General features: G+C 40.5%; 1 protein-coding gene across 1 annotated transcript in view; it reads left to right on the top strand.

Moving 5' to 3' along the window:
* Positions 1-14,978, top strand: part of stk32a (serine/threonine kinase 32A) — a 70,025-nt gene that overhangs the window by 3,444 nt on the left and 51,603 nt on the right. Inside the window, exons 3-4 of the mRNA XM_038709493.1 lie at positions 3,732-3,787; positions 5,687-5,838. Of these exons, the coding sequence (XP_038565421.1) occupies positions 3,732-3,787; positions 5,687-5,838 (208 nt within the window). The remainder of the gene's footprint in view (positions 1-3,731; positions 3,788-5,686; positions 5,839-14,978) is intronic.

Below are 14,978 nucleotides of genomic sequence, written 5' to 3'. Positions count from 1 at the left end.
TGTTTTAATAATATAATAATAATCTTGTAATTGTGGTGAATGCTAAAACTAAATTTCTCCTTGAAAATGAATTTATCCACAGAATAAATGTACAGGCTGTTTTCGTTGCTGGAGTCAGTGCAGTGACAGATGCATATTTTGTTGTTAATACTCAACCCATATTAGTTGAATTGACCTATGTCTGCATGAAGGTGAACTCTGTCAAGACATGTTTATCTCCTCTGAGGATGATATGAGTACCACGTGTTGCCAGTACGTTTTCCACTTTGTGTAACCAGGAGCCCCTTGTTAATGGACAGGACCTGTTTACTGCTGATCATAGATTCACATTGCAGTGGCACATGGACCCATGGGTTCTGTTTCAGTTGTCAGAGCAACTGTGTGAGCACTGATGTTTCCACGCTGGTGGGTCCTTAAGTGATTTACAGGCCTCTGTATCAGAGGGGAGAATTAGGGGAAGAGAGAGGAGGAAACAGAGTTAATGCATGATGAGATGGCTAATTTTTGTCATTTACTTTTTCCATAAAGAAAAACAAAAAGGTAAATGGCTAAACCTATTCTTCTTTGTCCTATACAACAAAAAGCTGCATCACAGCAAAAAGCCGGGTCACACTGACCAACAAAACATAGCAAAATGTTTATTTAAATGGAAAAGAGGGTGCATTGAACAACCCTGTTGTGTTACGAAAGGGCAATGCACTGCCTTTTTAATATGGTGGGGTTTATATAGGCTACATGTTGCTGATGATTGGGTAACATCTCTGACACATAAACCAAATGAGAGAAAACGTACCTCAAATGCCGCTGCACTCCTTGTCACATCGTTTCAAGGAAAGGTGTTGTTTAACTCAGAACCCAAACGGTGCAAATCGTTTTCAGATTGAAAGTGCCCCTGGTCAGGAGGGAGACAGACACATCTTGGTTTGTCTAATGAGTCTCAGCCGGTTAACCTCTGTTTAGTTCTCTCCTGCTGTCTGTAGCGCTTCAATTTATGACGCTGTAAGAACCCCCTAGCATCATATCATGTATGAAGTATGAAAAGTCCACGGTAAGACACAGGACTTTCATCCGGGAGCCCGGCACTTCATTCCCTATGTGAAACAAATGGTAAATGTTTACTTCTTTTTAACTTAACTTACATAATGTTTTTTAAACACAAACCACAATCTTTTCCTAAACCTAACCAACTAGTTTTGGTACCTAAACCTAACCAAACTGTGACAGTTTCCCAATGTTAACCACATGTTCATTATTGCTATCATGACAATGAAGATCACCTGACTGTGATGAAATGTTTCTCAGCACGTATTATTTTGAAAGTCTAACCAGATGTTGAATATTTATTATTGGTACTTTGCACACGAACCCTGCATGTGCAAAACTGATGCTAGAGGAGTACCTGCAGCGTCATAGTTTGAGGGCCACTGATCAAGCTGCCGTATTTGACGAGTTGGGAGTAAGAAGGTGGTTATTTGGATATAGACAAACTCATGAGTCATTGACTCTCATCAATATATTTTTCAGTTTCTGTTGTCAGACAACTCAATGACACACTGTGCCCTGTTTCTAAAGATGAATCTCTTCAATTGAAATGATTGTGCTTGGGGCTGAGTGCAACAGACTGGGGAGGGAAGTATTGTGGGACTGACTAACACATTGTTGGTTTTGCTCTTTTCATGGGATTTGTTGACAATAAGAAAAACATAGAATAACAGCGACCCCATACTTCAAAATTAATAATCACAGAGAGGGTCAGAGTTGACATAAAGTTTAAGAAGTTTTCTTAACTTCACTGCCACACAGACCCTGACTAGCTGTTTTTAGTGTCCACGTGAAAATTTGTAGCTGGCCGTCTACAACAGTAGAGTCTGAGTAGCCGTGAGGATCTGCTTAGTGTTAATTCTGTCACTTACACATGTCCACAAGAGCCGGCGTGGACGTTTCTGCATGAGATTCACATGCAGCCCGAGAGTATGAGTACAAGTGTATAAAAGCATTTAGTGTGGCTGGAGGGCCAAAACAGAGAGCATTTTCAGTTGTTGCTGGCTTAGTGTAGACAGATATGCAGACGACTTCTGACAGACCAGACAGAGAAAGAAAGGCACAGACACACATTACAGTACAGTCATACAGAGAGTGTGAGAAACTGTGTGAGACTCAAACTGAACAAGCATGATTACTTTAATCCAAACCAATTAGCATGTGTCAGTCAAATTCCAATTGACTAGCAGATGAGCTCCTCGGTCACATGGTTTCCCCCGTTAGTTTAAGCCATGGACAGCCTGTCAATGTGTCAATTCCACTTGTGCAGATTTCAATCATTACATGCTGTGTTACTCGTGTCCATCCTTTAATACAGCACATTAAACCATTTAAAGTTCTACTGGTAAAATATGACAGTCTCCATCTCACTCCCTCTCTCACTGAGTCTGCCTTCTCTCTCTCTCTCTCTCTCTCCCCCTTTGGATGGCTCTCTCGCTCTCTCTGCGATCACAGAGCTCTGCCCTCTCATCCACGACCACAGCTGTCTCCCATCAGAATAGAATCTCCAAGTAGCTCAGCAGGAAAATGTTTATCTGGAGTGTGTTTCTGCGTGTATGTTAAGTTTATACACTATCATCTGTAAGTCTATGTATGCGTGTGTGTGTGTGTGTGTGTGCTTTATAAATGCAGGCCTCATATGGTCCTGATCAGAGTAGGCTGTGTAAACACTCCAACACAGATAGTGTGAGAGGAGGAAGTGCCAGTGATACGTGACTAACAGAGCATAACATTAACTGTCACATCCAATAGATCCAGCGACTGGCAGAATGAGTGTGTGTGTGTGTGTGTACGTGTGCACGTTGTTCTGTTGCAAGAGAATCAGGTAATGTTTAAAGTCAGCACTTTATGTCCAATATATTTTTGAGAAAGATTGTGAATGAATTGTGAGTATAAGTGTGCATCTGTGTGTGTATTTGTGCATGGTCAGATGAATGTAAAGAGTGGGCAGCAGCTGTTCAATCGTCCTGGTTGTCATGGCAGCATGAAACCAACAGCCCCATCCGGTTCCAATTGGCGATAAATGTTGCTGATAGATGGAGGAGAGTGAGATATGGCATTAAGCTCTGGTTTAGTTTATATGTGTGTGTGTGTGTGTGTGTGTGTGAGACACAGACAGAGTGAGACCATGTTTCATAAGTGTGCAGGGGAGAGAATGATACGAAGTAACTACAGCTAAAAATGTCTTTTGTTCGGTGGAAAAACGTGACGATAATAAAAGCATCTTTGTACTGAAGCTTCTTTCAATTCTCTGCTATATGATGTCAGTGACCTGTCGCTGCCCTGGAGACCCCCATCTGCTTCAGCTTAACTGTGTGCATTGTTCAAATGAGCTCAAAGCAAACCTTACAGTAAACCAACTTTAACTGCACTGACAGTTGAAACTTACTGAATGACCTTGTTTTCCCTTGAAAATGGCTGAAGTTTCATTTGATTTTCATAGTGTGTGTATTTCCTTCTTTATTAGCTAGAATGTAGAGTACAGTTTTAAAGCTGATTTTTGACATTTAAAGCTGAAAGCCATAGCTTCAAATGTTTAAACTACAGCAAAAATGAGTATATAGTGTTGACCTTGTAAATTTGTTTCACTGTGTTTTAATATTTGGGTAGACACAATACTGTAATTTTCAGGTTTACATTACTTTACTTAATCTATAAATTAACTGAGATTTCCCTCTTGTCTCTCACAGTAAATTTTGACCACTTCCAGATCCTGAGGGCAATAGGAAAAGGAAGCTTCGGCAAAGTAAGTCCATGTTTGCCAAAGTGTTTTCTTTTCAGACTCAAAACAAAGATGCCCCGATGTTACTCAGGAATGAGTTAAGTTGGAAAAAGTGTTCTAGTATGTTTCAGCTTCATGATACATACATAGTATCCTATGCAAAACAACAACGACATATGAAAGACATACTAACACTTCAACACCAGCACTGACACACAAACTAACACAAATTCAAAGAGGACAGTAGTGTCAGGAGACCAGTTAAAATAGGCAATACAAAACCTTAATAACATAACAAAAATACATGCTGTTTTACAGAATACATACAAATATCACTCAGCTGTCCTAGACCTGACACTACTGATTAATTTAATCAGTGATTCATTTGCTTTCCTTTTCTAAATTATTTACTTGATCTGTAGCCAGAGGTGATATTAAAATGCTTGTTTTGTTACACAAACACTCTAAGAACCTAGTTGGTTCTACACAACAAATAGCACCAACTCCTCACAATGTAGAATCTGGAAGCAGGGAGAGTTAAGCATTTCTGCTCAGAAAATTAAAAAATAGCTGATTATTCTTCTGTCAATCGACTTATCTTTGCAGCTCTACATGATCCGCTTTGATTTCCTAAAAGAGGCATGTGCGCATTAGGCGCTACATGTTGTTACACATAATATACCATGTCCTATCTCTGTCAGTACAATATTCCAGTGTAATTTACTCATGATGGACCAGCAGCTCCACAGAAACAAATCTGAGGTGATAGCAGCCATGTTTCTTCTTGCTGTTAAGCCATATAGAACAGAGCACTCCATATCAGCACTTACAGTACATGTTAAGCACATATAGCGACGCACATGCACACTCCCAACACAAACTCCACAAAGCATCGACCCTCGTCCAACAACAGATAAGCAGTCTAATCACAGTAGATGGCAAGCTGTTCAATGGGAGGAGTGATGTGATCAGGGTTTGGCTGATTAACTGTGCCAGCTGGTCCACAGATCACTCTCTTAGATAGAAGTAATCACTGGTTTATTGACGCTTATAGCCCAGACAAGATCGACTACAAATAAATATGGGGCATTACAACGCTGCATATTCAAAATAGAGTCTATTCTCAGGCACATTGTCAGAAGGGGGTAATCAAGTACAGTTTGACTTATACACACAATGACAGCTACTCAGATTGTGGCAGGTATTCTGAATTTTGCTGTATCACATCAGAGTCATGCTATTTATCTCCACTGTTGCAAGTACACTGACTGCTGTTTCATGCAATTTTGGGAGAAATGTCTTCGTTCCCTACTGACATGCACCAGCTATGCTAATGAATTGCTTACATGATCTTTCACAACTCTAAAATGTAAAACATGCTGGTGTACAAAAGTTGAATGTCTTAAGAGAGGATTAAATTCATGATCACAGAGATTAAAGAGAAATCCTGACACACTTCATGTATCCATGTGTCCCAAGAAACAAAGCTTTCAAAATCGGATGTATGGAAAACATGTTGCAACATTTCACAAAAGTACTCCAGGTTTAAAAGGTGTCAGACAGAATGTCTATTATTTTATGAAATCTGGTGATCTATAGATCTCACAAATTTGGTGAGGCACTTTTAAAAGTAAAAAGGGGGCACTGCACTGTGTTTCTATTTTTCATGCTACATGACTAACAAATGATCAAAATGGACAAAACATGGAGGAATGATGCATCTCATTACTCTGTTGAGGCGATGTTGAGAACTATATTATCATTTTGTATTGATGTTAGCTGTTTAGAAAGCAATATACGAGTCACTTTTAATAGCCTTAAAAGTACTGAAGCATTAGGCGGAGATACACAAGCAGAAACAGAACTATTCAGAGCTTTTTGACCACAGCAGTGAAGAAATTTACCCTTATGTGATCTTCTCAGGTCTGCATTGTACAAAAAAAGGACACCAAGAAGATGTACGCCATGAAGTATATGAACAAGCTCAAGTGTGTGGAGAGGAACGAAGTGAGGAATGTCTTAAAAGAGCTGCAGATCATGCAGAACCTCGAACACCCTTTCCTGGTCAACTTCTGGTAAGCCACCATGCGAATACATATTTGAATGTGTGGTTGTATATGCCTATGTATCAGTTAAGTCTGTAAGGTTTCCTTTAAATGACACAGCAGATAACCCTGGATCACTTCTTACAGAGCGTTTAGGAGATGACTTTTGCATCTTTTTGAATTCCAACTTGGACTGCCTTAAGTTTAAAGTGTATATGCAAAGAGCTGCTTGGGTAAAAGCACACTGTAAGGGATTTCCACTTCAGCAGGTCATCTCCACAAAAGCTGTTTAACACTGGTCATTACCATCAGCCATAACAGCCATTTGAATGATTCTGTAGCACACTCTTTGTCACCCATTTGATTTTAACTGTGATCGTATCCTGCCCATTAAATCAGTGAATGCACAAATACACAGAGAGACCTATCACCTATTAAAGGCTCTGGATTGAGTCTGCAATTGCATGCAAGAGGTGTTTTCCATTGAAGAACACAATTAAGCTTCCATCCACGTCATGTGAAACTGCTAAAAGGAAATTGTAGTTTGCTCACTGATCTAAGCTCAACTTTTATAGTCACGACGCCCCCCCCCACCCCCCCCGTAGCTTTTTCTTTGCCTCACCACATTTGGGGGTTGAGGAAGTCCTTCCCTCAACAAGCCCATTCAAAGTCTAGTGTGCTAATTTAAGATGACTCATCAGGTAATTTTCAGAAACCCATTCATCATAATTTGAAAGCCCAAGCTTTTTGAGCACCAGGAATCGTACTTTTGAGATGCCTGATAAGTATGGCTTGTTAACTTTCCGTCTGAAAGGCGTCATTAATTCTTGATAAGCACTCTCGCACTGCAACGTGTGAGAGGAAGCCACCCTGGTTTTGTGTCAGGCAGACAGGCAGAGAGGAGGATACAAAGATGATGAATAACTCCCACGGTCATGAAGTCCAGTTTTGCTCTTTGAGATCAATCAGGCAGTTCCTTAAAAAAAAGTGTCTTTCCCCATCTGCCCTTCGTCCTCTGTCCCACTATTCTATCCTCTCTTCACCTACTTTCCCATTTTAATTCCATATCTTTTTGAAAGCTACTCCAGCAGAGTCAATAGCTGTCTCTTAATTACTAATTTGAGGGAAATAAAACTAAATCCTCCCACAGTGGGAATGAATTGGAAGAGACCAAAGCACAGTAAAAAGAAGAGAGGATAGGAAAGGCGCAGGAAAAGGGAGAATATCCACAGAACAGAGAGAGGAGGCAGAGAAGGAGAACAACCGAGGAGGTAGACTGAGGAACAGACAGAAGTGCAGTGTACAGACTCATCAGACGAACAATGCCAGCGCTTGCTTTCTTTCTTGATTGCATGCTGTGTTGGGCAAAAAAAAAAAAAAAAATTGGTTGGAAGTTAATGCATTTGGCAGCGTGAACCCCCCTGGGTGGGGGTGATTTCCTCTAGAGATGTGCTTGGGTCAGCGCTGCGCCCACTCTCTCTCGCCCTCTCTGTCTCTCTCACTGTGTTGAGTTGGCGTAAGTTATGATTGTCCTGAGGTAAGCGCTCAAGGTCAGAGATGGGGAGGGATTACCTGCAGGCATATGAACCGCACTGAGCCAGCTGCATGCAGAAAACCAGGCTTCATTTTTCTTCTGTCCGCTGTCCTGTTCTCTCACCTTCCTCCTCTGTCGTCATTTCATCCAACTTGTCTTCCCTCATGTTATACTCTTTTTCTCTTCCTCATCTTCTCTTACTTTCCTCCTTCACCACCTGCTTCACTTCATTTTTTCTCTCCTCTTGCTGTCACTGTGCTGCTACTAGGCATGACCTCAGGTGTCTGTCTGTGCACTGTGGGCAGCCAAGTAACAATGCACTTGGAAGACTGGACCAAGTTATTTTCCATGTAAACTATTAAGTATAATATGTAATAGTGAATTTGGAGAATCTTAACCTCTGACATTAAAAGTGTTACTGTACTGTTGAGCATTGATGTGCCAGCACTGGAAGGGCAGTCCATTGTGCCTGTGCAGCATGTGTAAGGGGAGCCCACACTGGCACTGCACTGCTTCGACTCAAATGCCAGAAATATACTGGGAGGGACAGGGAAAAGACGAGATGGCGACCAGCACCAGATGCTTCTCTCTATTCAGCTTTCAGTATTGCTGCCTCTTGACGTTGATTTGTCACAAATGTCACAGGGGAAGTGCTTCTCGCAACTACCTGCTTGTTGTTTAATGTTTTTGCTGTGATGGATGTGTTGATCACAGACTGTGTAATGTGTTCTCTGTGAGCAGTGCCTTTGTTTAAAGGTGTCAAGCAGAAGGAGAACAGTAGTGCAGTAATATTTATTAGCGCTGCAAAAATGCAAATGTTGTTGATTTATTTTAATATTCTAGGAATGCCAGTTGGTAAACTGTTTGGATCTTAGAGGGAGCAGTTACAATTGTATGCATTTTGATACTTTTAACAAATAAATTGTGGAATAATCATCTTTGGACTGTTGTGAATCTCTCAGAGCTTTTTTCTTCTTGTTACAGACAAAAGAATTCTATGCTAATCAGAACTTGGCCACAGAATAATAATGTTCACTGACAACTTCTTTTCAATTTATGGTTAAAATTTCACAACTAAGCCTGCTTTGAACAAAGTCTGTAGGACACTTCATTCCATAACATCTCCTGTGTGTAACCTCTGTGACAAATACTGCAATGATGTAACATGCTATTACAAAAAAGCAATTGCATAACATCAAAAGAAAAGAAGATGCACATTAACAAAAGTCTGAAAAATTGGAGAGTAAAAGGTTCACTTGCTTCAGGGAGTCCCTCTTTTGCTTAGTTATTATGTAATCTTACTAATGCATTTCATTTCTATGCAGAGCAAGACATCAGTCATTGTTATTCCCCATTAATGTGCATTTTTGCCTTAAAAAAACAAGCAGAAATTGCATTATGTCTCACAACGGCGAAGACTTTCTCAAAAACACTAAGAGAAGAATTCCTCCAAGCATCCTGATATAAAAGGTCTAGTACACCAGATGTGTTTTATCGTACAGGCATTACATTCTGCTTAGCTATAGGGTAGATTATGAATGGATGCCGTGATCTAAAATAAGCTTAATTCCAGAATTCAATATTACAAATAAGCAGTAGCAACCAGCTGCCGGTAGCTCCTTCAAACTTCGCTGTACTTTTGTTTTTTATATGCTTTTTCCCGCTTTATTGCATGTGTTACCTTTGTCATAAATACAGTAATACAGTCATTGGAAGATGAAGACGGGGTTTTGGATTAAAGAGCAGCAGACCAAGATCCACCCGGCCCAAACAACCGCCACGGCGGGTGGCGCCTGGTGATTCCGGTCTGGACAAAATGGGACTCATGTTGACCAAGTAACGGAATTCAGAGACTGTTGTGCCCACATCGTTACAGAGACCTGCCCCATCAACCTCCTGGATCAAGCACTCAGCAGGTGGTCCATGTTCCGAGCTGTCAGCGCAAGACTCCAGCGAGATGAGAGGAAGTGGACCATTTTACACCGATGATGCTTGGTGTACAAATACAGTCAAGATGGACTCTGTTTCCCAAATATCAGACTGTTTGCTGTGAAGATGAAACTTTCATATTATCATCTGGGTGCTGCTGTTTACATTCACCCCAGATGCAAATTCATAAAATGCACTGTGGAATGTGTACGTGTCTCTATATATGTATATAGTTGCTTCCTGCTTTCTTACAGTGCAGACGCTTTGCTGCTTGCACTTGCCTCTGCTTGCATTCTTTTTTCTGCTAGAAATCAGAAGCTCTTGGATACTTTTAAATCACTGGGACTGTCAGATAAAGTTGGCTCTTGCCATACTTTAAAAACTTTTATGATCTTAGTGCTACTCGAGAGCGGCCTATCAATAGCACTAGCCTTTACTGCAGTGACTGGAGCTATAGCTAATGCTAATTAGCAACAAGATGCCCCCCTTCTCCACGGACGACTTCTACAAACTTTTACAGAAAATTGCAGTGCTGGAAACCAAGATCCACAGGTTAGACGTGAATGTGGAAGTGAATGGACTATGTGCGAATGACACCACTTTACCGTGGACCCAAAACAGTGGACAAGAGCATGCTAACACACGGCTAATTAGCACCAACAAGACTACCAAGAAGCAGGAGGCCTGTGTACTGGGTAATAAATCTGAAAGTGGGAGTCCTCCCTGGAACGCTCTTGGTGCAAAGCCAAAGAGTAAATAATTTCCTGGGGAAATTGGAGGACGAGAAACAGGCAGAACCCAGCGCCCTGAGATTTGTGATGTGACTGGCTGGCCTGCATTATCATCCAGGCAGAGCACCTCTTCAACCCCTGTTCTTGGTAGGACATAGCCGTGGACAGCTGTGAAAGGGAGAGTTAGCAACAAACCTCCCCAACAACCGAGCAAAACTGTGCAACAGCAGAACAGATTTTCACCACTATTGCAAGACCCTGGATCTCCGTCTGATGACCTGGATAACCTCCCGTCCTCACACAGAAGGGTAAGGACTGAGAGTAAATCAGAAAGTAAAAGGCTGCAGGGAAAGCTAATGACTGGGCCTCAAACTCTGATTGTGGGTGACGCTGCTGTAAACGATGTAAGAAGCACGTGCAGTAAGAACACCAAAATACTCTGCTTTCCGAAGGATTCTGACTTGTCAGAAAGAATCCTGCCTATCGTGGCTGAACATCCTACTGTGAAAAACATCATACTGCACATCGGGACCAATGATGTTGTGAAGCAACAGTCTGAAGTGTTGAGGATTTTAATAATCTGTTGAACACAGTCAGCTCTTTGAATGCTGAGGTGTTTATCAGTGGCCCTATACCGCCAATCCGAAGAGGAGCTGAAAGATTCAGCAGATTGATGGCATTGAACACGTGGCTCTCAACGGCATGTACTGTCCATTCAGTGCATTTCATCGAAAACTTTTACTTTCTGTGGGACCGCAGACATCTTTTAACCATAACAACCTGGAGGACATAATACAACATCTGAAATCCTCTTCATGTTGCCTTGATATTCTGCCAACAGGTTTTTTCAAAGATGTTTCTAAATGCATGGCCTCAGATCTACTAAAAATTGTCAACATGTCTCTCCTCTCAGGTTTTTTCCCACAGGCCCTGAAAACTCATTAAGCCACTCTTAAAAAGAGCAATCTAGACAGGTCACTAATGAGCAGTTACAGGCCCATATCAAATCTCCCATTTTTAAGTAAAATCATTGAAAAGGCTGTTTTTAAACAGCTTAGTGCTTTCTTGGCACTAAATAACTGTTTTGATGTCTTCCAGTCAGATTTTCGACCACACCACAGCACTGAGACGGTTCTTGTTAAGGTCTTCAATGACATCCATTTTAACACTGACAGTGGCAGAATTTCAGTCTTAGTATTATTGGATCTCAGTGCTGCATTCGACACGGTCAACCACAACATATTACTAGACAGACTTGAAAACTGGGTTGGACTTTCTGGCACAGTACTAAAATGGTTTGAATCCTACTTAAAGGACAGGGACTACTTTGTGTATATAGGTAATCACACATCTGAGCTGACAAAAATGACATGTGGTGTTCCCCAAGGCTCCATTCTGGGACCTCTTTTGTTTAACATTTACATGCTTCCACTGGCTCAGATTATGAAAAACAACAAAATATGGTACCATAATTATGCAGATGACACACAGATATACATAATCATTTCACCAGGGGACTATGATCCCATATGGGTGCTGAGTAACTGTATTGAGCAGGTCAACGGCTGGATGTGCCAGAATTTTCTTCAATTGAACAAAGATAAAACTGAAGTTATTGTTTTTGGAGCCAGGGAGGAACGATTGAAAGTCAGCGCTCGACTTCAATCTGTAATGTTAAGAACCACAAATCAAGCCAGAAATCTTGGTGTAGTCATGGACTCAGACCTGAATTTGAGGAACCACATTAAGACAATTACCAAGTCAGCCTACTATCACCTGAAGAATATATCACGGATTAAAGGACTTATATCTCAGCAAGACCTGGAAAAACTTATCCATGCATTTATCTTCAGTCGACTTGACTACTGTAACGGTGTCAGGGCTCCCTATGAAATCCATCAGACAGCTGCAGCTGATTCAGAATGCTGCTGCTCGAGTCCTCACTAAGACCAAAAAGGTGGATCACATCACTCCAGTTCTGAGGTCTTTACATTGGCTTCCTGTATGTCAAAGAATTGATTTCAAAATCCTGCTGTTAGTTAATAAAGCACTAAATGGTTTAGGGCCAAAATACATTTCTGATCTTCTGCTTCGTTACAAACCATCCAGACCTATCAGGTCGTCTGGGGCAGGTTTGCTTTCTGTCCCCAGAGTCAAATCTAAACAAAGAGCAGCGTTCAGTTATTATGCTCCGTATATATCTGGAACAAACTCCCAGATAACTGCAGGTCTTCTGAAACTGTCAGTTCTTTTAAATTAAGACTGAAGACTTTTCTTTTTACCATTGCTTTTAATTAAATATTTAAGATTTTTCTTTTTACCACTGCCTTTAACTAGTAGATTGATAACTTACACTGCACTATAACTTTTACTGTTCTGTTTTCTTTTTCTTTGTTTTTAGCTTTTTACCATTGGTTTTAATTAAATATTAACACGGTGAGAAATGAGTAGGTAATTGAGTGAAAAGATAATGGGAGTGAGATTGAATAGAGTGAAGGAAGTGGTCTTAAATCTCGCGCCTGAGTGATTTGCAAGAACCTCTGTAACCACCTGTAAATGCGCAGGTGGGTCCAGAGTATAGCTGGATCAAAGTGGCCTGCGGACAGACATGTCCTGGTTTCTCTGTAGTGTCCGAGGGTTTTTGGAGTTTCAGTGGACCTAAAGATTGCTATGGACCCAAGTACAGACTAGCTAGAGAGAGTAGATTAAGTGTACTTCTCTGTTTATTCTCTTTTCAAAATAATTGTAACTCAATTAAATTTATTTCAATTTCTCTATGTTGCTTTTAAACTTTTTTATATTTCCCTGTTGCTTTTATGTTTTATGTATGCACTTTGAATGACCTTGAAAGTTGAAATGTGCTATACAAATAAACTTGCCTTGCCTTGCCTTGCCTATATAAATAACTGTATTGTTTTATTTTATTTTATATGTTACCATATTTTAATATAGGATTGCACTTAATTATATGTTGAGTGTGTAGCACGAAGGAACTACAAAGTTAATTTCATTATGCAGCCTTGTGCTGTATAATGACTAATAAACAACCTTGTACCTTGTGTCTAAGGTACAAACTGTATCCTTGTGTATCTGCAAAATGGGCACTTCACATCCTCATTTTCCTTTAACACCGCAGGCGTTGCCGAACACTGGAAAGCAGCATGTCAGCATGTCAAGTATTTGGCCTGATGTCAAGGTGACCCGGTGAAATAGAAGATGATAGAATCAAGGGTGGTAAGCATAAAAAAACAACCAATCAAGTACTGTTACTGAGCCTAAATGTTACTTTGATGGAAGTAAACACATAGGTCGAAAAAGGGCTATTTAAGTAAAAGCAAAAAATACCATTTTTAAAATGTGCTCACTTGCTAAACTTAAATAAGACTTAGACATCACCTCACCTGTTAACTATAAGTGGAGCTTTAGAGTGTATTTTACATTTGAGATCACTCCTTTCCAGTATGCTTTTTGTGAGGGATGTCTGTATTAATTTTTAGCACGAGAGTGTGCATCTATGCGTGTGTCCTCAGGGAACATTAGACACAGACTGATGGGAGCTGTCAGTCAAAGGAGGTGTTGGGAGATGGGGTGGGAGGAAGGTCGGAGGGCTGTCGGCATCGATACAACGTGTCACAGTCTGAGCGATTTGCCGGCTGTGACTGTTTCAGCAAGAGGGGTGTTGGTCAGGTAGTGTGTTGAAATGTGTGTGCATGTATGGGTAGTATGTACATCTAATCACCGTAATTGCAACCTTGTGTTGAACAACAAAGTCTTGATTAGCCATTTTATTACTGAGAGTCACTCATGGATTTTCCGCTGTGGGCATTCAATAGATAGATGTTAATTAACAAAAAACACTCTACAGTTTATGTTGAGGGGGTTTGGTTCATTTACTTCATAAAAGATGTTCAGGATATTGAAGATGAGTTACTGTGAGGGAAAAACAAGTCCTTTCCAAGGAGTCCAATATCATTACATTTAATTAATGGGTACAAGTGATATTCTCCTTTTTGAGAGGCTATACATTTAGGAATATTGCCAATACTTCCATTACTTTTAAAGAAAGGAAACCCTTCTTTATTTATGCACTTACCGTAATGTAATGAATTTTTTTATTTTTTTGCTGAGTATTGCAGTATGAAGACCTGTCTTGCTTGATTTAAAGGTCACAATCTACTTAAAACAGATACATTTATGTGTCTAAAACATTTAGCTTCTGTAATGTAAGCAGAAATTTTGAAATTGTGGCAGTTTTAGTGTTATTTGAATAAACCGTGTGGTCTAAATGTCACAACTATTACCTTTGGGAGAGGAAGACTTTTTGTAAGGACACGTTACCATTAGCATCTGAGCTCCGGTGGTTTCTGGAAACTTCCATTACTGAAGTGGCCTGGGGTGCCTGTGCCTCTAAAAGCTCTATGCAGGATACGATCCCATCAGACCGGCTGCCTGGAGGCCACCAAGAGGTCACATTGAATTGCGTGTGTGGCGGAGCAGATACAAACATTGAAAGAACAGACAGAATTGACAGAGAGAGAGAGAGAGAGAGAGATAAAGAGCAACATCTAAAGGACAAGAGACAGAGAAAATAGATAAGAGAGAACCAGCAAGCTATAAAGAGAAACCAAACGCCAGCAAGGTCAATAACAAGTCTGCACTACTTCAACATAATATACAGGTGCTAATCTGGAGTCAGCTGTTCTTTACTCTGTACCAAAAAAGCTGGTGGAAGCTTAAAACAACAGCTGCTAATAGGCAGAAACGATGCTGAAATGTTGCTAGTCATGAATTTAATGTATATTGCTACTTATAAAGTAAAACCATGACATCCTCACAAAATCTGGCCTGAAAAAAATATAAACACTGACAAATTGTGTTTCTGTTCAGTCTAATCTCATGCATGTCCATGTTTATTATTTATTTTTGATGACGTGTTCATATTGCAGTTGTGCAAACTAGTATGCTACCACATGTTG

The sequence above is a fragment of the Micropterus salmoides genome, unplaced genomic scaffold (assembly GCF_014851395.1).
Source record: "Micropterus salmoides isolate LMB-PRFRI ecotype aquatic unplaced genomic scaffold, ASM1485139v1 Ms_hic_scaffold_9, whole genome shotgun sequence".
Taxonomy (NCBI): domain Eukaryota; kingdom Metazoa; phylum Chordata; class Actinopteri; order Centrarchiformes; family Centrarchidae; genus Micropterus; species Micropterus salmoides.
The sequence above is the reverse complement of the archived record's forward strand: the minus strand, read 5'-3'. Positions and strand labels throughout refer to the sequence as shown.